The 26,287-nt window shown below is 45.2% G+C and overlaps 1 protein-coding gene across 1 annotated transcript; it reads right to left on the reverse strand.

Annotated features, from left to right (window-relative positions):
- Window positions 1-2,139: 2,139 nt before the first annotated feature.
- Window positions 2,140-25,015, reverse strand: LOC134386819 (cytochrome P450 4F2-like). The gene is made up of 12 exons (XM_063108944.1): window positions 24,818-25,015; window positions 20,976-21,120; window positions 18,047-18,100; window positions 17,828-17,955; window positions 16,288-16,409; window positions 15,312-15,582; window positions 14,894-14,960; window positions 14,575-14,704; window positions 3,147-3,280; window positions 2,986-3,050; window positions 2,738-2,820; window positions 2,140-2,317 (listed from the first exon to the last, which is right to left on the reverse strand). The coding sequence occupies exons 1-12, from the start codon at window positions 25,013-25,015 to the stop codon at window positions 2,140-2,142; spliced, it is 1,575 nt and encodes a 524-aa protein (XP_062965014.1).
- Window positions 25,016-26,287: the final 1,272 nt, after the last annotated feature.

Raw genomic sequence — 26,287 nt, forward strand, 5'->3', positions numbered from 1 at the left:
TGCTTTTTCTAGTACTGCAGAGTGGGCTTTGCAGAGAGAGTTCCTCTTGTAGATGTGCTTTATGTTGACCACTGAGTGCGGTGTGTTAGTATTGGTTCCAGGTGGATGCAGTAGTGTCTCCGTGTAGGTAGTTTGGTCAAACTCAGTGTTGGAATTGTGTGTGAGTGCCTCTGTGGCCTAGTCCCTGGGGCACTTAGTGATTCCTTGCTGATGTTGATGGCACTATGTTGGTTTGTCCAGGACATAGGCAAGCTCTTGAGTTCTTGTGGGAAGCACCTTGATGCCCTGTCACACTTTGGCTGTAGTGGGTGGCCTTGGGTGGGTCTGTTGGCACCCATGATCCTGATGACCACATACTGGTGCTCCTCAATTTGAATGGGTGACCCTGGGTAGGTTTTCTCTTCTCTCTTTCCTACAGGCAGATGCTCCTCCTGGGACCTTGCTTCCCCTGGTTGGAGGATGGGTTGGTGTTGATTGTGAATTTTCTTCTTTACTCTATTTGGGTACCCTGGGTTTCTGTACTCTCAGTGGGTTCCACATGCATCTCTCCCCAGATGCGGCTGTACACATACCTCTCATCCCCAGGTTTGCTACCACGTATGGCTCATAATTCTCCTGTGGGTTGGGCCACTGGGTCATAGGTCTGTGCTCACTCACCTCTTACCCTGGGCTCCACTGGTGATTCTCCTTCCATCTATGCCAAGGAGTGGTAGTGGGCCACCTACAAGGTGATGGTGGCTGCTAGTGTGGCAGTGAGCTGTTCTTGTGGCAGCAGTTACTGTAGTGGTGGCTGTCACAGACCACTCACACAGCACCAGTGTCTGTGGCAGCAGCAGGGAGTGCTGCTGCTGGCGAGGTGGCCAGCATGCTGGAGCTATCAGTTGGTGGGCAGGGCTGCTTCTATTTATTAATTTAATAGATCTTCCCATCTCTATTTTGGGTGTATGCCACAAATTTTGATATACTGTATTTTCTTTACAGTTTAATCTTCCCAATTTTTAACTTCCATTGAGATGTATTCTTTGGTCCATAAATTACTAATACTTTTTTTAATTTCCAAATATTCAAGGACTTTCCAGTTACATTTTCTAATTGACTTTCTGGATTAATTCCATTTTGGTCAGATTACACACCCCCTATGGTTATAGTTCTCTGAAATTTGTTGTGACTTGTTTAATAATTCAGCATAAGGTCTATCTTAGTGAAATTTCCAAGTGCACTAGAAAAGAGTATGATTCTATAGTAGTCCAAAGAACACCTTAACTTCGATTTGGATAATTTGAGTTCATTAATCCTTTCTTCTGGTGTTCCAGGTATGCTGTCAATCCTATCCCATACATTCTTCATTTTAGATGCTGTATTTTTTATTTCTATCATTTCCACTTCCTTTCTTTACAGAATTTCCATTTATCTGCTGAAATTCCTTGTACTTTCCACTTAATTCTTACCAAACTAAAAAAAAACTTTAACAAATTTTTTCTGTTCATTTCAAATCTGTCAATTCTGTTCATTTCTCTGTTGGAATGAGTTTTCCCCACTCCTTTCAGATGCCAACTCAAATGTCACCTTCTCAAATTTAAAATTACTACCTCCTTCTCTACCAGCAGAACTACCTATCTCCCTCTCTGCTTTATTTTCATCCATAGCACTGATCACCATCCATTATACTATATGTTACGAAACTAGTTCATTTAATGTCTGGGTTTTTTTTTTAATTATTATTATTTGTCTTGCAAATATTTAATGTCTGGCTACCTCAACTAAAATGTAAGTTTCATACGGGCAGGCTTTTTATTTTATTACAATTTTTTTGACTGACACATCATTATACATATTTGGGGGGCACCATGTAATATTTGAATACTTGTATATAATGTGTAATAATCAAGTCCAGGCCTGGGAGAAATCTGCGTTGAGGCCCCGTGGTCAGCCAGAAAGACAGTGGGGGTCTTGGGCTCAGAGACACCAGCCTGGCTTCCACCCATCCACGCCCACCCCTGGATACCCGCAGTCCCCCAGCGCCCCCTACTGGCTCTCGGTGAGGCTCACGCGCAGGTAACACCATATTTTATTCGCGAGAATCTGCAAGTTGGTGGGTGGGCTCGGTGTGGGTTCCCAGGCCAGGGGGCGGTGGGTGCATCACTGCGGGCCCGCGCTCAGCGGCTCCACCCTCAGCCAGAGTCCGCCCTCCGCGCGCAGGATCAGCTCGGGTTTCCTGCGAGGCTCCTCGTCGTCGGGCAGGACACGGAAGCGCAGCAGCGTGAGCGCCAGGGCCACCTTCATCTCAGCCATGGCGAACGTCTGCCCGATGCAGTTCCTGGGGGCCGATATGGGGGGACTCTGATTGCATCAAGGACCCCCCTTGGGCCCCACCGTACCTGAAACCTGGACTAGGACCCCCACCTTGCTCACCCTGAGGGGCACAGAGGAGGGATTAACTGTCCCTGGGGCCCCCTTGTGGACTTGTGTATCCCCTGAGCCGGGCCCAGAATCCAGCCCCCAACTCAGAATAGCAGATATGGGGTGGGGGCGTGGAGCACACCACGGACCCCTCCTGGACTTACCCAACCAAACTCCATGCCCATAACTTTGCCCATGACCTCTGGAGGATGGGAGGGAAGGAGAGCTGGAACTCTGACCATCTACGACTTCACCCCTCCCCGTGTCCTTCTCCACTGTCGTGCCCAGACCCCCACCTCCATCACCCCATCCCCGCCCAGAAGCTCGCTGGCCTCACCTGGGCCCCGCCGAGAAGGGAATAAAAGCCAGAGGTGACCTCTTCTGGATCTTTTCTGGGTCGAAGCGGAAGGGGTCATAGACCTGGGATTGGGGCAAGACGGGGCTGCTGGGTGAGGTCTCTCAGGACACCCAGCCACCCCCAGGAAAGACAGCTGTGGGTACAGTGACAGGGAGCGTCTGATTTCCCCGATCAGAACCCCTCCCCCTCGCCAGGTCCCTGGGATGTAGAAGGGGGAGGGGCGGCACCTCAGGGTCCGGCCAGACTGACGGGTTGTGATGAATCCCGAAGATGCTGATGCAACAAATGTTTCCTGTCGGGGAGGAGGGAACAGTCAGGACGAGTTTCGCGCTGCCTGATGGAGCCACCACCCTGCCCAGGAGCCTCCTCCTCCCGCCACTGTGGGCACCTTTGGGGATGACTCGGCCATCTGGGAGCTCAACGTCCTGGGTACAGCAGCGAGAGATCATTGGAGCTGGTGGATGCAGGCGCAGACTCTCCTTGATGCACATGGTCAGGAAGGGCAACTGCGCCAGGTCGTCCCTAAGGAAACACACACACACACACACACACACACACACACACACACACACACACACACGCACGGCAATTATCCAGGGAGCTAGATCAAAGACTGCCTGAGCCTACTGATACCCCGTCTGCCCCTCTCCACACCTTCCTCTAACCTTCAGTCCTATAACAAGATTAATTCCAGATGGATCAAAGGTTTAAGCACTAGAAAACCATAGTCACAAAAGTAGTAGAAGAAAACGTATTTTAGAATGATTTCTGAGCAAAATACAACACTCTGAAGGTATCCTTAAAAGTGTCAATAATCTTGAATCAAAATGTTCTAAAAATTATATAATAAGATAACAAAAGCAGGAAAAAATATCCATAAAGGGCTTATAAGGTTATTTGCATAAACAAGATCCCCTCCACACTCTAGAGCAGGATGACCTAATATTGTAAAGGTGTCAATTCATACTAAACTAATGAATATATTCAATGCAATCCAATAAAAGTCTAGCTGGACTTTTTTTAGGAGCTGGCAATCTGATTCTAACTGGAAGAGTCAAAGTCTGTCAAGAGCTAAGACCATTTAAAAATAAAAGACTGAAAAAGGGGAACCCAATCTACTGGGTATTAAGACTAAAATGAAGGCATAGCAATAAAAATAAAATATAATAACTTTTAAAAAAATTGTTGTCCTGTGACAAGAACAACAAAAACATAAATAAATAACAGAGTGAGCCATGGAAGAGTACAGAGCTCGGAGTCAGGCAGGTGAACAGGTGAAAATTCAGCATCTGGTAAAGGAAGGTCCACACACCCCTGGGCAATGACTAGATACTTTGGTGAAAGGTGTTCAGACAACTGCCAATGTGAAAACAAAAAGAACTAGATACTTGTCTATTTCATATACAGGGTGGAGTCTTTTCCTATATGTGAAAGATAAAACTATAAAGTTAAAAAAGACAACATGAGACATTTTGTGACATAGGAGTAGGAATTCTTAAAACCTCAAAAGTACAAACTAGAAGACAAAAAAAGGTAAACATGCATGAAAATGAATGATTGCTGTGTAACAAACGATATCACAGGCCAGGCCCCAAACCAGCACAGTGCGGAATGCAGCTCCTCTCCTGCCTCAGACCCAGGGGGGAGCACCAGGCTATGGATCTGACCCACCGAGTTTAGCCCAGCAGAACTCTACGGTGCTAGGGGCTCATTCTACAACCACGGAGTCTCAAACAGAACCCAAGGTGGTTTAACATAACCACCACCACACCTATTGTCAAGCAAAGACAATTCATCTCCCACAGTAGCATCCAGGGCCACTCCACATCCAACCTCAATGTAATAGAAGAAGAAAACCTCCTACCAAATGACCAAGCATCAGCAAAAAAATACTAGAAGTACAGTGAAGAAGAAATGACACCACCAAAAGGATGCAGTAATGCTCAGACTCCATGAAACAGGGAATCCTTGAAATGTCTGAAAAAGAATTTCAAGCAATGATCTTAAGAAAAGTTGAAGAAATAAAAGAAGACTCAACTAGAGAACACAATGAAACAAGAAAAAACATCCAGAATATAAAGGAGGAAATCTACAAAGAGATTCATACCTTAAAAAAGAGTGCAGCAGAACTTCTAGAAATGAAAATTCACTCAATGAAATAAAAAACACAACTGAGAGCTTGAGTAGCAGGGTAAAGCAAGCAGAGGAAAGACTTTCAGAGCTTGAAGATGGTCTTTTTGAAATAACTTGAGCAGACAAAAAAATAGGAAAAAAGAATTTAAAATAATGAGGAAAACCTAAGAGAGATAGCAGACAACCTCAAGTGCTCTAACATCTCAATCGTGGGTATTCCTGAAAGAGAGAAGAAAGGAAAAGGTGTTGAAAGCCTACTCGAGGAAATAGTAACAGAAAACTTCCCAGGTGTAGGGCGACATACAGACCTTCAGATCCAGGAAGCTCAAAGGTCCCCAAACAGATTCAACCCAAAAAGATCCTCCCCAAGACATATTATAGTTAAATTTGCAAAGCTCAAAGACAAAGAGAGAATTCTACAAGCAGCAAGAGAAAAGCATCAGGTCACGTATAGGGGAGCTCCCATCAAACTAACAGTAGACTTCTCAACTGAAACCCTACAGGCGAGAAGACAGTGGAATGATATATTCAAAATACTAAAAGAAAAAAAACTGCCAGCCAAGAATTCTTTACCCAGCAAGTCTCTCCTTCAGAAATTAGGGAGAAATAGTGTTTTTCCCAGACAAACAAAAGTTGTGGGAGTTCATCACCACACGACCAGCCTTCCAAGAAATTCTCCAGGGAGTCATTCATCTGGAATCTGAATAATGGTGACAACCATAACAACTACACAAGAAAGAGCAAAACCCACAGTTAAAACAAAAATGCCAACAAGAAAGAGAAAGAAGCTAAATCATTTTGCTTTAAATTCCCAACTAACATTGAAGAAGAGAAATAAAAGGGGAAATAATGATCAAAAGATATTTAAACCACCTAAACAAGCAGCAATTAAATGACAGGAATTAAACATCACTTCTCAATGACCACTCTAAATGTGAATGCACTAAACTCCCCATTGAAAAGACACAGACTAACAGACTGGATTAAAAAGCTAGACCCAAGTATATGCTGTCTTCAAAAGACCTACCTCACCTGTAAAGACACACATAGACTAAAAGTGAAGGTATGGAAAAAGATATACCATGCAAATGGAAACCAAAAACGAGCAGGAGTAGCTATTCTTATATTGGACTAAATAGACTTTAAACCAAACAACATTTAAAAAGACAAAGAAGGCCATTATATAATGATAAAGGGAACTATCCAGCTAGAAGACATAACAGTCATAGACATGTATTCACCCAATACCAGAGCACCCAGAAATATCAAGCAAACACTCTTAGACCTAAAGAAGGAGATAGGGCCTAATACATTAATAGTGGGTGATCTGAACACCCCTCTCTCAATATGGGACAGGAATTCCAGGCAACAAGTCAACAAAGAGACACAGGATTTAATCTACACACTAGACCAACTGGACTCGGTAGATATATACAGAACATTTCACCCAACAGCTAAAGAATACACTTTCTTCTCATCAGCTCATGGTACATTCTCCAGGATAGACCACATATCAGGTCACAAATCTAGTCTCAGCAAATTTTTTAAAAATTGAAATCATTCCAACAATCTTTTCAGACCACAATGGACTAAAACTGGAAATAAACAATAAGCAAAATGCTGGAAGCTATACAAACATATGGAAAATAAATGATAGGCTCCTGAATGACCTACAGGTCTAAGAAGAAATTAAACAGGAAATCAAAAAATTCCTAGAAACTAATGAAAATAAAGATACATCATACCAAAACCTCTGGGATACTCCAAAAGCAGTACTAAGAAGCAAATTTATTGCAGTAAATGTTTATATCAAAAAAATGGAAAGACTTCAAATAAACTTACCTAATACTATGCCTCAAAGAACTTGAAAAAACAACAACAATCCAAGCCTAAAGGCAGTAGACGGAAAGAAATAATTAAGATCAGAGCAGAACTAAATGAAATAGAGACCCAAAAAATAAAAGAAAAGATCAACAAAACTAAAAGTTGGTTTTTTGAGAAGATAAACAAAATAGACACACCATTAGCAACATTAACAAAAAAAGGAGAGAGAAGACCCAAATAACAAAAAAATAGAAATGAAAAGGGAGACATTACAACTGTTACCACAGAAATACAAAGAATCATTAGAGACTATTATAAACAACTGTATGATAACAAATACGTAAATCTGGAAGATACAGATAAGTTTATAGACATATAAATTACCAAGTCTGAACCAAGAAGAGATAGAAAACCTACACAGATAGAAAACCAATAACAAGCAATGAGATTAAAGCAGTAATTAGCAATCTTCCAAGAAAAAAAAGTCCAGGCCTGGATGGCTTTACAGCTGAATTCTATCAAACTTTTAAAGAGGAATTAATACCAATTCTCCTCAAACTATTCCAATTCTCCCAAACTCATTCTATGAGGCCAACATAACTCTGATGCCAAAACCAGATGAAGACACAACAAAAAACGAAAATTACAGGCCAATATCCTTGATGGACCTAGATGCCCAAACCCTCAACAAAATATTAGCAATCAGAATACAGCAACATATTTAAAAAATTATACACTATGATCAAGTGGGATTCATCCCAGGTATGCAAGGACGGTTCAACATATGAAAGTCAATAAATGTGATATATCACATCAACAAGCTCAAGGACAAAGACCATATGATTATCTCAATGGATGCTAAAAAAGCAGTTGACAAAATTCAACATTCCTTCATGATAAAGACTCTCAACAAATTAGGTATAGAAGGAAAATATCTCAACACAATAAAAGCCATTTATGACAAGCCCACTGCCAGTATTATTCTGAATGGGGAAAAATGGAAGGCCTTCCCCTTAAGGACAGGAACAAGACAAGGATGTCCACTCTCACCACTTCTATTCAACATAGTACTGGAGGTACTAGCTAGAGCAATCAAGCAAGAGAAAGAAATAAAGGGAATTCAGATTGGAAAAGATGAAGCCAACCTTTCCCTATTTGCAGGTGACATGATACTATATATAGAAAAACCTAAAGACTCTATCAAAAAACTCCTAGAGCTGGTTAATAACTTCAGAAACATTGCAGGATACAAAATAAATGCCCCCAAATCAGTAGCATTTATATACTCGAATAATGAATTAACAGAAAGAGAAATAAAGTAAGCCCACTTACAATTGTCACCAAAAAATTATGATACCTAGGTCTCAATTTAACCAAGGAGGTGAAAGACCTCTACAATGAGAATTACAAACCACTTCTGAAAGAAATTAAAGAAGACAGAAAAAGATGGAAAGATATTCCATGCTCTTGGATTGGAAGAATTAACATTGTGAAAATGTCTATACTACCCAAAGTGATCTACAAATTCAATGCCATCCCCATCACAATACTAATGACATTCTTCACAGAAATGGCAAAAACAATCTTACCTTTCATATGGAACAACAAAAGACCCCGAATAGTCAAAGCAATCCTGAGCAAAAAAAAAAAAACAAAACAAAACAAAGCTGGAGGCATAACTCTGCCTGACTTTGGATTATACTACAAAGCTGTTGTAATCAAAACAGCATGGTACTGGTATAAAAATAGACATTCAGACCAGTGGAGTAGAATAGAGAACCCAGAAATCACTCCTCAGGCTTACAGCCATCTGATATTAAAAAAAGGCAACAAAAATCTACATTGGGGAAAATATTACTTCAATAGGTGGTGTTGGGAAAACTGGATGTCCATTTGCAGAAGAATGAAACTAGATATGCATCTCTCACCATACACTAAAATCAACTCAAAATGAATTAAATACCTATGTATAAGACCCAAAACTGTAAAATTACTAAGGGAAAATATAGATGAAACACTTCAGCAGTTAGGTCAGGGCACAGGCTTTATAAACATGAGCCTGAAAGCACAAGCAGCAAAAGAAAAAATAAGCAAATGGGACTATATCATACTAAAAAGTTTCTGCACAGCAAAAGAAGCAATCAATAGAGTGAAAAGACAACCTACAGAGTGGGAGAAAATTTTGGTAACTATGCATCCGACAAGGGACTAATATCCAGAATATACATAGAACTCAAGCAATTATACAGTAAAAAAATAAATTACCCAATTAAAAAATGGGCAAAGGAGTTGAATATGCATTTTTCAAAGGAAGACATACAAATGGCCAACATATATATATGAAAAAATGCTCAACATCACTAGTCATCAGGGAAATGCAAATTAAAACCACATTGAGATACCACCTCACTCCAGTTAGACTGGCTATGATCAAAAAGACGATGAATAACAAATGCTGGCGAGGGTGTAGAGAGAAGGGAACACTACTGCACTGTTAGTGGGACTGTAAATTAGTACAATCACTCTGGAAAACAATATGGAGGTTTCTCAAACAACTACAGATAGATCTTCCGTATGATCCAGCAATCCCACTTCTGGGAATATATCCAGAGGAATGGAAATCATTATGTCATAGAGATACCTGCACTCCCATGTTTATCGCAGCTCTGTTTACAATAGCCAAGATATGGAACCAACCTAAATGTCCATCAATGGATTAATGGATAAGGAAACTGTGGTATATATACACTATGGAATACTACTCTGTCATAATAAAAGAATGAAATATTCCCATTTGTAACATCATAGATGAACCTAGAGAAACTTATGTTGAGTGAAGCAAGCAAAGCACAGAGGGATAAATACTGCATGTGCTCACTCATATGTGGGAGCTAAGAGAGAAAGGAAGGAAGGAAAGAAAGACCCCAGTAGGGCCTTGGTCTTACAGATGGAGGGAACATTCCTAGGGCTACAAATAGGAGCGGAGGGGAGAGGGGGAAGGGGAGGGAGGTTGGGGGGTAGTTGGGAGGGGACAAAGATACAAAAGTAATTTCTGATAATGGGTATGCTCCCAGTATGAATCTGGCCCTCACACCATGGGCAGGAGGGAGGACAATTAGCTTTGTATCTCACGAATATTCTTAATAAATAAATAAATAATAATTCAAAAAGATATCACAGGCCAAATTAATACTCAGATGAGAGATTCAGAAAAGATGTGTACAATAAATATATGGATCTAGAACAATATCTTGAACATACAAGGAACCCCTGCAAATCAACAAGAGGAAGGACAGGTGACCCAAGAGAAAAGTAGACAGAATATAATCTAGGAATTCATGGGAGCTCAAACACAAGAGAATTAAGAAGAGATACTCAGAGTCACTGGGTATCAGATAAATGGAAATTATCTGACAATGAGATGTCACCTCATGTCTATTCAAGGCAAGAATTAACAAGGTGAGTAATACTAAGGGCTGGCTGAGGTATGGGGGTGGAGGGACCTCAGGCACTGATAGTGCTGTGACAGGAGCTGCTCTTCTGTAGGGCAAATGCCAGTCCATGGTCAAGGAAAGACGTGTGTTTTATGACCTAGCAAGCTGGCTCCCAAGTATACATCCCAGGGAGATTCTAGAACAGCAGATAAAGAGACATGTACAAACGTGTTCATTACAGCAGTGAGATGGAAGCAGCCTGGGCGGGGAGGGGGGGGCATCCAACACTAAGGACCGGAAAGGGAAGTCCTACATGATGTTAAAGGCAATGAACTGAATGTACTTAGAATTACAGGTGGCTGATAAAATTACAGTGCTATGTTTGTGGAAAAGCTAAGAACCACCACGAGCTCTGTGATGTGACAACATATTTGTGAATTTTAAAATACATCCGCCCCAACAACAAATTTTACACATAAAAGGATCAGCCTCTCTAGAATCATATTGGTGAAGAGCTGGAAGTAAAGAATTGGGATAAGTGGGGATAATAAGTATTGCATGTAAAAATCGATGAGAGTTTGCCATGAATTGGGGAGCACGGTCAACTCAAGTCTTGGTGCCTAAAGTCTAAAAGATAAAATTAAAATATCATGGTTATTTTTCAACCTGGTCATAGAGTTCGAATGGAAAAATAAGAACTCAAAAAAAAATTGTAAAAGCAGAGAAATGAGACAAAGCCTACTTTATCAAACATGAAAATGTTTTTTAAATTATGACAATGAAGACTTCTTGGTGCTTATGGATGACTGCATAAATAAATGAAACAGGGTACAGTTTATATATAAATATAGACATGTAATATAAATATAATATATAAATAATATATAATATGTTATAATATAATATAAATCTAATATATAAATAAATTTAGCTTATTTATTTGTGAAGCTGCTATTATCATAAGACAGTGCAAAATATTAGATCTATAAATACTAATTAAATTTTAGCTTATTGTGATGTTGCTATTATCATAAAACAGTGCAGAATATAAATTAAATTCTGTTGAGACAATCAGCCATTTGGAGCAAAAAAAAATGCATTCCTACCTCGCTATTTATATCAACATAGATTTCATAGGGGAAATATTAAATATATTAACAAAAAGTTAAATAAATAAAATATTTAAAAAATATTTTACCCATTAGAGTAAAACAAAAGAATTTTACATTTAAATATTAGAGTGCAAAAGGCTTTTTCAAGCATGATATAAAAACAAAAAGAAAAATGGAAGCTATAAAAGAAAGAATTAAGAAATTTGACTACAAATAAATGAAACAAACCAAAATAAAAATAACCAAAACCTAAATAAAGTCAAAGACAATCTGAGAAAGCATGTTGCATAACAGAAAAGAGAGCTAACTTTCTTAGTATGTATAGAGTTCCTATAAATTAATAAGAAAAAAGAAACTAGAGAAACCCAAAATAGAAAGTACAAATTACGAAAACTGACAGTTCACACAAAAATAACTATGCATGGCTGATCAGCAGGTGAATACAATGCTCAACTTTACCCATACTTAAAGTGATGTTCATTAAAATAATAAAGTATTATATTGCACTTATCTGATGGGCAAATATTTTTAAATTCCATAATGACACTCTTGGTGAAGATATGGTAGAATTGGCACTCTCAAAATCTGTGTGTAAGCATGGATTTTCCAAGAGCTATTAAATTGTAAAATTCAAATGGCCTTTGATTCAGCAACTGCACTTCTAGGAATCTGTCTTGCAAAGATGTTCACACACGTAAGCAGTGGTTAGTATGCACGAATGTTCATTACATCATGTCTGTCATAGCAAAAGGCTGGGAACTATACAAATGTCCGTTGATGGGAGAATGTTTTGATAGATTGTGATACATCCATATGATGGAATACTATACACCTACCAAAAGGGAAGAAATAAGGTTCCCTAGTCCTATCACATGCCAGAGGTTAAATCAGTACAGATATGCTAAAAGGCAATTCACCAATATCTATTATAATTTAAAATGTTTGCATAAATGTCACCAACAGAGGGATGAGCTGAGTAAATTATGGAATGCTATGCACCACTGAGAAGGAAGTCCAAGACACACTGTTGAGTGAAAAGAACGGGTGACAATACATATATGGAATATGCTGCCAAGATAAAGGTCTGGAAGGGAATATGACAAATCGATGGCTCTAGAGATCTCTCAGGAGACAAAAAAGGGAATTAGTCTTGGGGGAGAGGGTAACAAAGGTGAACCTCATCTTCCATATAATGTTTCATTTTGTGAAAAAGGAAAAAAGACTTGTTCCCATGATTAATTTTACAATTTAAAATTAATTTTTCAAAAGAAAGAAGGATACAACAATCACAATAATACATTGAATTTTCAAAAAGAGAGAACAGAACTGAGGATACCCAAGGTGGGAAAGGGGGAGGAGGAGGGAAGTTAAGGGAAAAATTGGTAAAGGGCCACAAAAAACTATTACATCGTATAATGATGAATATACTAATTATCGTGATTTGAGCATCACATATTACACACAGGTAGTGATATTCAACTCTGTGCCCCACTGATATGTAGAATCAACTATGCTACAGTAAATAAACAAATAAAAATTTTAAATAGATCCATAAGAATTAATTTTTCAAACCTTTATTTTGAAAAAAATGAAAAGATCTTGAATCTATACTGTCAATGTGCATCCCTGAGTGGTATGTATATATCCCCAGTTATACAGAGACAGAGAGAACAAAAGAATGAATAAAGGAGAAAGACTATAAACAGACAAATTTGAGAATAGAATGAAGAGTGTCTGGAAGGAAACAGGAAACCATCTCAGATAGGAATGAGATTGGGATGCTGGCATAAGACAGAGGCTTATATTCATTGTAACACTTTTGTCCTGTTTGAATTTTGAACAAGTACATAATTTCTCGAAGTTGGGAGGACCACAAAAACATCTCTCCACCTCCCAGACGGCTATGCTGAGCAAAGCCCTGATGTTGGGGACACTATCTCCAAAATATTTGTCCAGTCCAACACCTCCTCTCCACCCTTCAGTCCCTGCCCCAGAATCTGTTTCCTGGACCCTCAGTCCCCAGTTCATCCTCTCCAGTTTGCCCCTGCGGCCACAGAGAGATATTTCTAATACCCACATCTGACCTGTCCCTTGCTTGCTCAAACACCCCTCATGGCTCCCCATTGCCCTCCTATGTTAGTCATGAATCTCCATTCAAGAAAGAACTTGCCGTCCAGCTGCAAGGAGTAAAGTCAGCTTCCCACCTTCAGCTATAGAGCCTTCAGTCTCTACCGCAGCATTCAAGCCAAGGCCACGCTTTCCTGGGCAGCCCTCAGCCATGACTGAGCGTAGTCACTCACTAGTGCCTGATCATTTCTGCCCAATGTCTGACTCCCTGAATGGCAGCATCCCTGCCCACTTTTATCTTTAACTGAATATCAGTTTCCCAAAGGATTTGAATTGACACACCCCAGGTTAAAGTCCAAATTCTTAACATGGTTTCCAAAACATTCCAAGAGAGGCTTTTATTACCCACTCCAGTCTCATCGGGAGCTCCTTCTCTTTCTCACACTGTGCACTACACATGGATTTAGCCACTATTATTTCCCCTCACCCTCAAACATGCCAGGCTCTCATGCATGCTTCCATCTTGGTCTTTGCACAGCTGTCCCACTGACCTGGAGCACTGTCCAGTATCACACCCAATGTGGCAAATTTGTATTCACTGTTCACTACCTAGCCTCGCCTCCTTTTCTTTCTGCCCCAATTTTGCCCATTTAGGATTAAAATGGGACTGAACACTGAGTTGGGAAAGGGCAGGCAGTGTGGAAGTTCTTAGTGAATGAAGAGATGAGTCACTTTTACCCACTAAGATCTTTGTGCGTCCTTGGGATAAAGTGGGAATTAAAGAGAAGAGCAAAAAACTATGGTGGTTGAAGATCTTGGCTGGAAAATGCACCTTTAGGCAGGAAAGCAAGGGAATGGGAGAGAAGATTGCTTACTGAATATATGCTGCGTGGCATCTGTTCTACACACATTGCCACTAATTCTCCAAGCAGCCCTGTGGAATAGAGATTACCACCCACCCCCCTTCCATAGAAGAGAAAAGTGGTTCAAAAAAGAGAATTAATTTTACTGATGTCACATAACAAGTTAGCGGGGCAATAAATATGGACTCCCAGATATTTCTGCCCCAGAAGCCCATGACCTTTCCTTTGTTAGCCTGCTGGTTACCAGGCCCTGCTTCTGGGCTCTAATAATATTCCCACTAAGCAATATGGGCATAATCCATAACAACATCTTCCCTCTTCCCCACCTGGGAAGCAGGGCCAATGAGAGAGGCTCAGGAACAGGCCATGAGGACCTAACTCACCATTCGATCTCTTTAGGCTCACGGTCCCTCAAGAGTTCTCGCACCTCCTGCCGGCAGCGCTCCTGGTATTCTGGGTGCCTCGAAAGGTTGTACAGGATCCAGGACAATCCACTGGCCGTGGTGTCATGACCTGAAGGTCAGCCAGGCAGATTTAGGTCTCTAAGCTGTTTCAGCACCAGAGAGGGGGACAGCGCCCCTAGATGGCGCGAGGCAGGGGGGGCGGGATATGGGCAGAATGGAGTGATCCAGGGTCCACCAGCCACATCCCTGGGATGGAGAGACCCCTGTCCCCACTGTAATCCCACAGTAGGACTCTCACCCCCAAACATGAAGGTATCAGCCTCTGCTCGTATGTCCTCATCTGACAACTCCTTCCCATTTTCATCCTAGAGACAAGGCAAGACCTCCACAATCACACCAGATCTGAGGGCACTGGAGTCAAATCAAATATAGACCCTGAAGACCCATCTTCCAACCAAGGATCGCTCCCCTGTTGTCTCCAGAGCCTGCCTCACAGGCTTCCTCCATGGTCTCCTACCTCCTTTTGAGGAGATTTGCTCCTCTCAGGCAGATTTCTATGAAGTCACCTCTGAAACTTATCTCTGACTTGTCCCTTCCTTGCTCAAGTACCTTCCATGGCTCCACAGTGCCCTCTGGATCAAGTCCAAGTTCTTCCATCTGACAATTGGCATCAAGGTCCATTCTACCTCTTGAATTTACACCCCCAAGAAGCTCACCTTGGTCAGCAAGAGCACATCAATGAAGTCCAAAGTCTTGGACTTGGCCTTGGCCCTGAGGAAGTCATCAATACCCTGGCTCATGAGGGTGCGGCGTCTTTCACGAACAATAGTGTCCGTGAAGTTGTGCACGTGGTCACAGGCCCTGCGGAAGTGACGCCCATCAGGAGTGAGGCGGTACAGGAAGTCCATGTGCAGGAAGATCTGCTGGTGCCGTTTCACTATGAGGGCGCTGAGATCCAAGATGGCGGCAATATATTCACTGGGACTCCTGCAGAACCAGCCCAGGGAGAGGACGCAGCTTCTTAACACACATGAAACCCTGGGAGCACCTCCCAGCCAGAATCCCAGGACCACATTCCACCCAGAAAAGGGTGCCCTCCAACCACACTTCCCCCTCTTACTACCACTCTCTGTGAGCTTCCTCATGCCCCAAGTTTCCAGGGAAAAGCCTGGCCATCATGGTCATCCCCTCTCTCTCTCTTATTCAGCATCTGGTCCTGCCCATTCCTCTTGCTCTTGGTTTCTCTAAAATTTGCCCCATTTTCTCCACCAAGCTCAGACCTCCTCCTCTTCATGGTCTCCTTGCACCCTGAGTCTACAAGACAGTCCGTCCTCTATGGAGTCAAATGTCCAAGCTCTGATCATAACCATCTGCTGAAACACCTTCCATGGCTCCCTGGGAACCTCAGGATAAAGTACACATCCTTGTCAAGCCTGTTCAGTGTTCTTAAAATTCAACTACTGCCTGTTGCACATGCTCTGCTCATCCTAGCCTTCCTTCCTGCCTTTACTCAAACAATCCCACCTTCCTGGAAGAACTGCTCTTTCTCTCTGCCCTACCCTGTCCTTCAGTGCCCAGATCTCATCCACATGCTCTAGGAAGGCTCTTCTGGTTGCCCTGCTCAGTCCTCCATCCCACACCCACTCCCATGGGTCCATGACCCAAGTTCCCAGGCACTGGGCAAGGACTTACTCCTGACAATTACTGTCAAAACTGAAGACACATTTCTGGAGACTGTCCAGGGTCATGAGGCTGATGTGTTCAAACATGTCCAGACGGGTGATGCCCTCTGAGACCAGGCGCTGCCACTTGGCCTGGGCAGAGAAGGGGAGAGAGCTGAGACTGAGACCTCCTCAACCCCTCCCCACCCAACCACCAGGATGGACTCCCAAGGAAACCAGTCACCAGGACTTCTGCCCCAGGCATCCATCCCCAGGTAGGACCAGGTTGGTGGAAGAGGAAACTGTTACTATTTTAAGAGACAAAGACCTAAGGCTGAGAGTCAGGAGACCTGGGTTCAAATCCTAGCTCTGCATCCTCTGCTGTGTGTGCCCTTGGCCAACTCATTGCCCTCCCCTGGGTCTCACCTGTCAAATCTTCAGTAACAGTAAGATAACCTGTTTTGGTGTAAGATAAACCATAACCCTTGCTTCACCACTCCTAGCTTACTTAATAGCTGGGTAATCTTGGCAAAGCTTCCCAACCTCTCTGACCCTCAGTTTCATCATCTGTAATATGGCAATCATAATCATTTATACCTCATAGAGTTGTGAAAATTACATTAGACAACATGTGTCATGGAATTGTCATATAGCTTCTCATATGCAATAAGTGCTCAGCAAGTGTTGGATATCATTATCATTTTCATTATTAGAACAGTAGTAGGTGATTGTGGAAATGTCCCCAACTCTTCATCCCTCCCTATATCCTTACCCTTTGCAATGAGAATTTGAAGCTCCTTCCATTGGGAGGTGAAGCCTGTTTTCCCACCTCTTGAATCTCAGCTGGCCTTGGGACTTGCTTCAACCAGTAGAAGAAGGTGGGATTGTGGTGTGCTAGTTCTGGACCTATGCTTCAAGGGTTACTGAATGTTTCTGTGCACTCTCTGGAAGCCAGCCTCTACCACATGAACAAGACTAGGCTAGCCTACTGGAGAATAAGAGACAAGTGAAGGGGTCAAGTTGACCCACCAAGGTCATCCTAAGCCATCCTACAGCCAGCCCCAAACACGTGAGAGAGCTGAGCCTGGATTAGCAGATCATTCTACCAAACCCACCTATGACCACAGACACATGAGTGAGCAGAAGGACCCAACTGACCCATCTTATCATGAACATTAACAAACACTAATTATTTCAAGCCAGTGAGTTTTTAAAGTGTTTTTCTATGCAGAGAGACCTATTATGCAAGGTGCGTCATGATCCATACTCAACAGCTTACAGGGCTTCTGGGGACCTGAACCCTCAGCATTATTGTTATCCACACCACGCTCTACCAACAACTTACAAGGCTTCTGTGAGGAATACTGGAAACTAACTTCTGAGCATCTATGTGCCAGGGACATGACTCATTACATCATTTTGACCACCCTTCAAAGTGAGGAAACTGAGGCTCAGAGAGGAAGAGCAATAACCCCAAAACCAACCAACAGATCCAGGACTCCAGACTAGATCTGTCCGAGGCCCCTTTGCCCCCAAGGCTCCAGCTGGGACCCTGGGTTCATGTGACTCACGTGCATGATGTTCACGCTGTGATTGAAAATTTTCACATAAGGCTTCAGGATGTTGAAGTGGAAGGCAGGTGTCAGCAGGCGGCGGTGGTGGCTCCACTTGTCACCAGCACTCAGCAGCAGCCCATCCCCTAGTGGGGCAGCCATGGCAGTGGGCAAAGGCATCACCTTCCCCTGGTCCCCCAACGTTGACACCAACCCCATTCACCTGCAGTTACTCACCCAGCCAGGGTTTCAAGAAGCCATAGAAGACCTTGTCCTTGTATACGATGGTGGCTGGCATAAGAGATGGACCATCAGGGACCATAGAGAGGGAGAATGTTGGGACTTAATTAATGAGGGATGGGTTTCCAACCAGAGATCTCCCTTCCTTACCCTGCCTGGCATAGCACAAATGGAGTCAAAAGTACAGGAAACAAGCAGGGAGATGGGAAGCAAGGAGGTCCCTCGCCAGACTGTAGCAGCAGGAATAGGGTGAAGACAAAGAACAAAGAAATACCACAGCATGCTCTGACACATTCTAACTCAGCACCACACACCCCAGCATACCTGAAAACATCTCCTGCATAGTCCAACACTCTCTGAAACACCCAAAAGCAGCCCGACACTCTAAAAAACACCACTATATGGACCAAGGATGCCTCATAAGCCCAAACTGCTCTAATTTGTTTAGACATGGACCTGAGATGTGTTCACATGTCCATAACAGATATGGCATACCCTAACACATCCATAACATCAAAAGTCATGCTCTGACATGGACCCAAGGTGGTCTGGCGCAATCTTCACTTGCCCTACAGATGAACCTGACAGGATTTAAATATGGTCCCATTAATATCCCAGATGTGACCCAGGTGTGACCCATGCTGGACCCTGATATAACTTGGATGTACGCTAAGACCTGCCTTTGACAACACTCAAATAAGGTATCAGGTATTTCTCAGAGGAACCCTAAATCCTAGACCTCAAACAAGCCCAAACATGGCCCAGATGTGACCAGCAGGAGAAAAAGACAACCTCAAACAGCAACTCAGACAAGAACCAGACAGGCCCTAATATGCCCCAAATGTCTTTGGCCACAGCGGAGCCCCACACATGACCATCTTCATAAGATCCCAGGTGTAAATCAGGTGGAACCAGGTGTAGCACATGGCAGGTGTAATGAGGACCCAGGTGTAAATGTAAATGTGACAAGATGCGGCCACATAGCAGATGTCATACAGACACACCCCAGACGTGAGCAGACCCAAACCCTAACCCTAACCCTAACCCTAACCCTAACCTGATAAAGATCAGATGGGTGGAAGACCAAGTGAAGCAGAAGCAGTGACATCACCACAGTCCCTCTGTCTGCACTGGGGTCTGCATCCAACTAGCAGAGGCAGCACAGAGACCATTGCAGCAGGCAAGCTGTGGCCAGGGCATGTCTACTTGGAGCAAAGAGAACGGGCTTGATGGAGGTGGGGTAGAAAATGTGAATAACTGTGTGCCAGGGCCCCACCCCTCAGCAGCACACACCCCAAAGGTATTTGTCTGGCCTCGTGTGTACAAGAAACCTTTCTCCGAGCTTCAAATCAGGAGAAAAACAAAGAGGACCCAGTTCATGCTCGTCTAGGCTGCCAGAGAGAAGGACCTGCAGGGCAGAGACGGAGATCCGGACACTGGGAATTCCAGGCAGCTCTTCATCCTCTCCGTGCTGAGCCTGCCCCCGGGCTCCCTCCCACATCCTTGATACACAACTATCTAGGTCCCTTACTTACAGGGACAGAAATGTTATTTCCTCGTTTGGATCCCAACACCATGTTCACCGGGGTTCTTTTCCACTCCATTTTCCAGACTGAGGCTCTGACCAATGAAATCAATTGCCCATAGTCTACCAGATAGTAAGTCACATGCCTAAGATCCAAACGCAGGTCTGTTTGAATCCAGGGCCTGAGTTCTAAAACATTGAACTGATTTGTACCCCCAATGCAATAGCTCTTAGGAGCCCTATGCCTGCCAAGACTAGGCAATCAGAGTCATAGTAACTGCATGAGGAATTTTGCCTGTGACCCAGGCCTGGCAAATTTAAGGGAATCCTGAGACTATAAGAAATTTTCCATGGGAGTTGAGCATCTGGGACTCATCTTTACCATCATAAGAGTGAAGCTCTCCCAAAGGGAAACAGAACTAAGAGATGAAGACAGATTCATGATGAAACTGAAGACCTGGATCCAACCATGCCTGAAGACCATCCCCCCTGGATTTTACAGTCAACAAATTCTCTTTCTTGGCTTAGACCACATGAGTTTGAGTTTCCACCATTAACAAGAAAGAGGCCCTAGCAACCAGACAAAGCCAGGGACCTGCCCTGAATCACCCAGCATTTTGGTGTCAGAGCCATGGCCTCTGTATGACACCACCCCTTCCCCTGGTCAGCATGGATTTTCTGAGGATGGGAAGAGCAGAGGACAAGGGAAGAGTGCTGGGCTAGGGTGTGGTCTCCTACTGTAGATTTCTGGGGCCTGGACTAGGGAGCAATGAACATACGGTAGACAAGCTATGAAATGGGTTAGAAGGAACTGACCTGGTAGAGGTGAATGTCACAGAAATCCAGCAGCCACAAGCCCTCCTCATTGCCCTCCTCATTGGGCCCGAGGACAGACAAGCTAACACCAGGCCTGGCTGGGGACCTTAGATGCTGCCAATGCCCATCATCTTATACTCTGATGTTTTTAAAGTTTCTATTCATCATTCTAGACCCCACTCTGGCAACTCCTCCTCCGGGAAGCCTTCCAGCTTGCCCTAGCCTGCCCCAGCAGAGGATTTGTTTCACTTCTGAGATGTCACAGCCCATCTCCCTCTGCTCAGTTCTTCGGCATATGAGGTTGTCTCTGTCCAGATCCATCTCCTCAAAATTGGGGGTTCATCCAGGACAGGGCCTTGGATTATGGTCAGTTGGACCCCAGTGGTGCTCAGAACACCAGGACATGGAAAGAGGAGACATTGAGATGGGGGTTGGTGAATACATGAAAGAAAGAGGAAGACGGCTGAGAGAGGAGAGGGAAGGAGGGCCGGGGTCTGGCAGGGGATGCACAAAAGTTGAGGGTGAAGGGACTGAAGGGCCTTCAGTGTGCCACAGTGCCCACCACCACAAGCTCCACATGCATACCTGAAGCATTAATGACAGGCCGGACATTGTCAGGGTGGCACAAAGTAATGAGGGGGAAGGTTGGCCCCAGCCACCTCTTAAATCCCTGGGGGTAGTTGGCCACCAGTTGAGCCACTTTCTTCAAGCCCTCCTCCGTGTAGTTGATCTGTAAGCAAGGCAGGGTGGTCACCTCCTGGGATGGTTCATTGCAAGTGCCAACTTGACTGGGCTATGGATGCCCAGATAGCTTGGAAAGCATTATTTCTTGGTGTGTCTCTGAGGGGGCTTCCAGCAGAGATTAGCATTTGAATCTGTAGACTGGGTAAGGAAGATCCACCCTCCCCAGTGGAGTTGGGCATCACCCAATCCCTTGAGGGCCCAGATAGAACAAAAAGGCAGAGGAAGGGTGAATATGCTCTCTCTCTCTGGAGCTGAGACATCCATCTTTTCTTGTCCTAGGACAGCAGAACTCCGGGTTCTCAGGGCTTTGGACTCACAATAGATTATACCACTGGCTTCCCAGTCTCCCCAGCTTGCAGATGGCATGTTGTGGGACTGCCTGGCCTCTGTAATTGTGCACCAATGCCCATAATAAATACCCTCATATCTCTAGATAGATAGCTAGATATAGATATAGATACAGATATATATCATATTGATTTTAAGTCTCTAGAAAACTCTGACTAATACACCTCTCCAGAAAGAGCCACAGCAGGTCCCTGCTGTGCCTTTAGGAACTGGCACAGCCTCTGCAGTAAACAGTGTGTCTGAATTTTACATAGATGGAGGGAATCTCTGTTTCCTCATGTTCCTTTCCTCTTGGGGCCATCTCCAGGTTCCAAGAGTGCATCCCAGGACAGAGGGAGAAGACACACTCTCTGCCCACACAGAGGCCCACCTTGGCTCAAGAACATGGATTTTCTCATCCTGGGAGTAGTTCTAGCCCAGGGGCAGCCACAGTGGGTCGCTGAGCAGGGATGGTTTACAGGTAGCAATATGACCTCAGGACTCCAGCATCAGGGCTGATTTTCTACATCTTCCCAGGACCTGACCAGTCTGCCTAGACTCCAGTTTCTTTACTCAAGAATGAAGCATCTTCAGACCCAGGACCTTTTGGGGGCCAGCCTTGGAAAACCCAGGGGAGCAGACCAAAATGTAAGCTCAGCTTAATTTAGGCCTCAGCAAATCCCACAGGGAGTTCTGATGAATCAATATAATCACAAGGATGTGCCTCAATTGGAGATTAACTTCAGCCTGAGGCCACAGGAAAGTCCGGACCATGACTAGTACAACAAGGATGTGGGCTCAGCCAATGTCTGGCCACAGCCTGATGCCTTGGGGCCCCAGAGCATGGATTACACCAAAGAGTTGCTTCACTAGGAAGCACAGGCACTGGGCTGTTGCGTTCCCACTGAGTGAGCTGCTGGCTGCAGCAGCCCAGCCCACCCCAGGAGTGAGGACTCGGTCCCCCAGATGTCTCTGGGCAAGCTCCCATCTCTGGCAGCTCTCATGAGCTGAGGAAAAGTCCCAGAATAAGGAGACAGCAATGGTACACTGCGGCCACACTCACAACAGCCAGAGAGAAGTGCCCCAGCCTGGGAGGGCTCTGGGCAGGACACATGGAAAGAGATAGAGATAGAGACACAGAAAGCCAGAAATAAAGGAAGGGAACATAAGTGAGAGAGGCAGAGGCAGAGAGACAGAAAGAGACAGAGACAGACAGAAGGTGGAAGACAGACCTGACAATGTTCTTCTCTAGACCCCTTCCTCCTGACTTCCAGGGCAGTCCCATCTCTCGGTTTCCCTCCCACTTCTCTGGCAGCTCCTCCTCCTGACCTCCAGATGTTGGGGTTCAGGGCTCAGCCCTGCACCTTCCCCTCTCCTTGGGCTCTCTCACTCCCCCAGACCCCAGCTTCAGTCCCCTTCTCTGCCCTGACACCCTCCACACCCCCATCTCTTGCCCAGACTCTCTCAGGAGCCCCACGTGCATCCAGCCCCCTCCTGGAAAACCCCCTGGATGCTCAGACCTTCGGACTCAGTGTGGACCAAATAGAGCTCAGTGCTTTGCCTGCAACCTGCTCCCTCTGCAGACCAGAAACCCGGCGTCATGCTCTCCCCCTCCCTCCTCCTCAGGCCCCAGCTCAGAGGTCCTGTTCGGCCCTCCTTCCTGCTGAGTGTCCCTCAAGCCAACCTAGTGGCCTGGTACCTGGACACAGACTCCTCCCTGGGTCCCCACCTCCATTCTTGTCTCCTCCCCTCCATGCCCAGATGCACCCCAGATGTGCTTTCAAATATGTGGAGCTGACTGCAGCCCTCCCCTGCTCACACACACTCCATGGCTCCCTATTGCCCTCAGAATCACCCCTACCCCACCTCCTCTCCACCTTTTCTCTGCCTGTCATCCTGGTCACTCCAACTTCACCAAACTCCTCAGTGTTCAAAAGCGCCCTGTAGGATTCGCTGAGACCAGACTTAAGCTGAGCCCACATTTTTTCTGCTCCCCCAGGGGGAGTTCTGCAAACCTATCATTCTTGGATAGAGAAATGAGTCTGTGTGGACTGGTCAGGTCTCGGGAGGATGGATAAAATTAGCCTTGATTCTGGGGTCCTGAGGTCATATTGCTGCCTGTCAACCTCCCTCAGTGACCTCCCACTGTGGCCTGGAACTAATCCCAGGATGAGAAAATCCATCCTCTTGAGCCAAGATAGGCTCAAAAAAGTCTCTCCAGGGCTGAGGAGAGAGTGGACAACAGGGGTTAAGTGTGGCAGCGAGGAGACCAGACCAGGGAGGAGGCTGGGGAGGACTCCAGGAGGAAGATGACAGAGGATGGAGCCGGGGTGGCAGGAGGACACTGAGAAGGGACAGACTGAGGAAAGATTGTCCAGGCAGCACTGCTGGATGTGCTGGGGGACAGGATGTGTGAGCAGAGAAAGAGGGATCAGGGGACCCCAAAGTGTGGGGTGTGGTCACCTGACAGGACAGATTAGACTGAGGGTGGGGACAGTGGGGGAGGGAGCCATGATTCAGATTCTGACTTGCTGGAACTGGGGTGTTTGTGAGACACCCCACAAGTAGGGAGGAGGGGGCTGCACACATGGCCTCCAGCTCAGGATAGATGTGAACTTGGAACTCACTTCTGGAGGGAACTTATGGTCAACGTAGGAGCTGGAGCCCTGGGGAAGGAGGTGGCCTCAGGAGAGCAAGGAGGGGGGGAGGGGTTGGGACCCCAAGGGATCCCACAAGGGTGGGGGAAGGCAGAGCCAACGGGGGAGACAGAGAGACCACAGGGAGGTCTGGGGAGACCAGAGCAGGGCCACATCCTGGAACAAAGAGAATAAAAGGTTCTGGGAAGACTGGGTGGTCAGTGAGGTCAGAGACCTGCTGGGAGGTGGATGAGATGGGGCCGGGAGGTGTCCATGGGATTTAGGGCCTGAAGATCATGGTCATGTCCAGGCAGCCCAGAGAGGAGTAGACACTGGCCTGAGGCCAGCAGACATGGGCCGGGCAGGGAGTGGACCCCTGAGGGGGCCTCCAGTCCAGGAGTGAAGACTGTGGGCTAGCCAGGGGGTCTCTGCTTGGTGAAGCCCACCCTGGGAGCCCCCCAGCTAAGGCAGGGGTGTACTAATGTGGAGAAAAAAGACAGGAGCAAGGAAAGAAAGAAAAAGGCCTCAGGGCATGGGGTGGACAGAGAGGAGAGAAATGGATCTGACGGGAGGTGAGGAAAGAGGGGTCCCCTCAGCCTCCCTCCCTTCTCTGCTGTCCTGGACACCAGCCCACCCCCTGACCCCCAGCTCCCTGAGCCCCATTCATGACTCCTAGAGAAGCCCATCCACCCTGACACCCCATCCTGCTGCCTCACTCACCAGGCCCAGGTGACCCCAAAACCAGTTCCGTTTTGGAGGCTGTGGGAAACATTGGAGGCGGCGAGAGTTGTCATAGAAGGTGTAGGTCCAGGACAGGACATGGGCCAGGAGCCAGGTGGCTCCAACCAGCAGCAGGAGCAACCACGGGGAGGCTGCCACTGGCCCCAGACCCAGCCAGGACAGTCTCAGCTGCAGCATCCTGCAGGCAGATGGGACAGAGGTGAGGACCTGAGGCCAAGGCAGGGCCACGGGAGCTCCAGGGACAGTGGAGAGGGGCAGGGAAGGTGGGTGCTGGGGACAGGGCAGGGAGGGCTCAGAGATGGGTCAACAAGGGCTGAGAGGAGGGAGGGAGAACCAGGGAGATTCAGGGGAAGAGGCAGAGTTGCAGGTGGCGACTGAGAGAGACAGAGTCAGGAGTATCTTCTCCCCTTAGAAACTTCTCTTCCCTTCTCCTAGTACTGATTTGCACATTGTCTGTCCTTATACCCTGAGGAAGGCTGGGAGGGGCTGAGCTGGGCCATCTGATTCCAACCTGCCTCCTCCCAGCCTAGCAACCAGCAGAAATAAGGGACAACGATGTCTCAAGAGCCAGAAGCAACAGTTCCTGGTCACGTAGGGCAGACACAAGATTCTCATGACTCTCCACCTCTGATGTTACCCTCTATGACACCCAGATTTTTCAGTTATGAGTTGAGAAGGAAATTCTAGACTCGCCTGGGCTGCTTATGTAGCCATGTGTTCATCGAGCACCTACTATGTACTGGGCACTGTTCTAGGCACTAGGGATGCAATGTCACCTTCCTAGTTTTCAAGAGGCCCATATCTTGTGAGGAGAGAGGCTCTGATAAAAGCACAGGCAACAAAAACAAAAATAGACAAGCAGTATTACATCAAACTAAAAAGCTTCTGCACAGCAAGGGAAACAACTGACAGAGTGAAGAGGCAACCTGCAGAATGGGAAAAAATATTTGCAAATTGCTTAGTTGACAAGGCACTAATATCCAGAATATCCAAAGAACTCAAATAACAACAACAACAACAAAATCTGATTAAAAATTGGGCATATGATCTAAATAGACACTTATCAAAAGAAGACATGCAAATAGCCAACAGATACATGAAAAAAAATGCTCAACATTATTATTCATCAGGGAAATGCAAATCAAAACCATAATGAGATATTATCTCACCCCAGTTAGACTGGCTATGGTCAGAAAGACAGAATGTCACAAATGCTGGTGAGGATGTGGAGAAAGGGGAACTCTCCTTCACTATTGGTGGGAGTGCAAATTAGTACATCCATTATGAAAAACAGTACAGAGGTTCCTCAAAAAATGAAATATAAAACTACCATGTGATCTAGCAATTGCGCTACTGCATGTATATCCAAGGGAGAGGCAATTAGTAAGCCAAATGGATACCTGTACTCCCGTAATTATTGCAGCTCTATTCACAATAATAGCCAACATG

This window comes from Cynocephalus volans, chromosome 10, assembly GCF_027409185.1.
Source record: "Cynocephalus volans isolate mCynVol1 chromosome 10, mCynVol1.pri, whole genome shotgun sequence".
Lineage (NCBI taxonomy): Eukaryota > Metazoa > Chordata > Mammalia > Dermoptera > Cynocephalidae > Cynocephalus > Cynocephalus volans.

Bases quoted from the DNA above. Each gene is read 5' to 3' on its own strand.
- LOC134386819 (XM_063108944.1), bottom strand. From the start codon at position 25,015: ATGCTGCAGCTGAGACTGTCCTGGCTGGGTCTGGGGCCAGTGGCAGCC. The intron at 21,121-24,817 runs GTGAGTGAGGCA...CCTTGCTTACAG, and splicing joins TTTGGGGTCACCTGGGCCTG to ATCAACTACACGGAGGAGGG. The intron at 18,101-20,975 runs GTATGCATGTGG...CTCTTATGCCAG, and splicing joins GCCTGTCATTAATGCTTCAG to CCACCATCGTATACAAGGAC.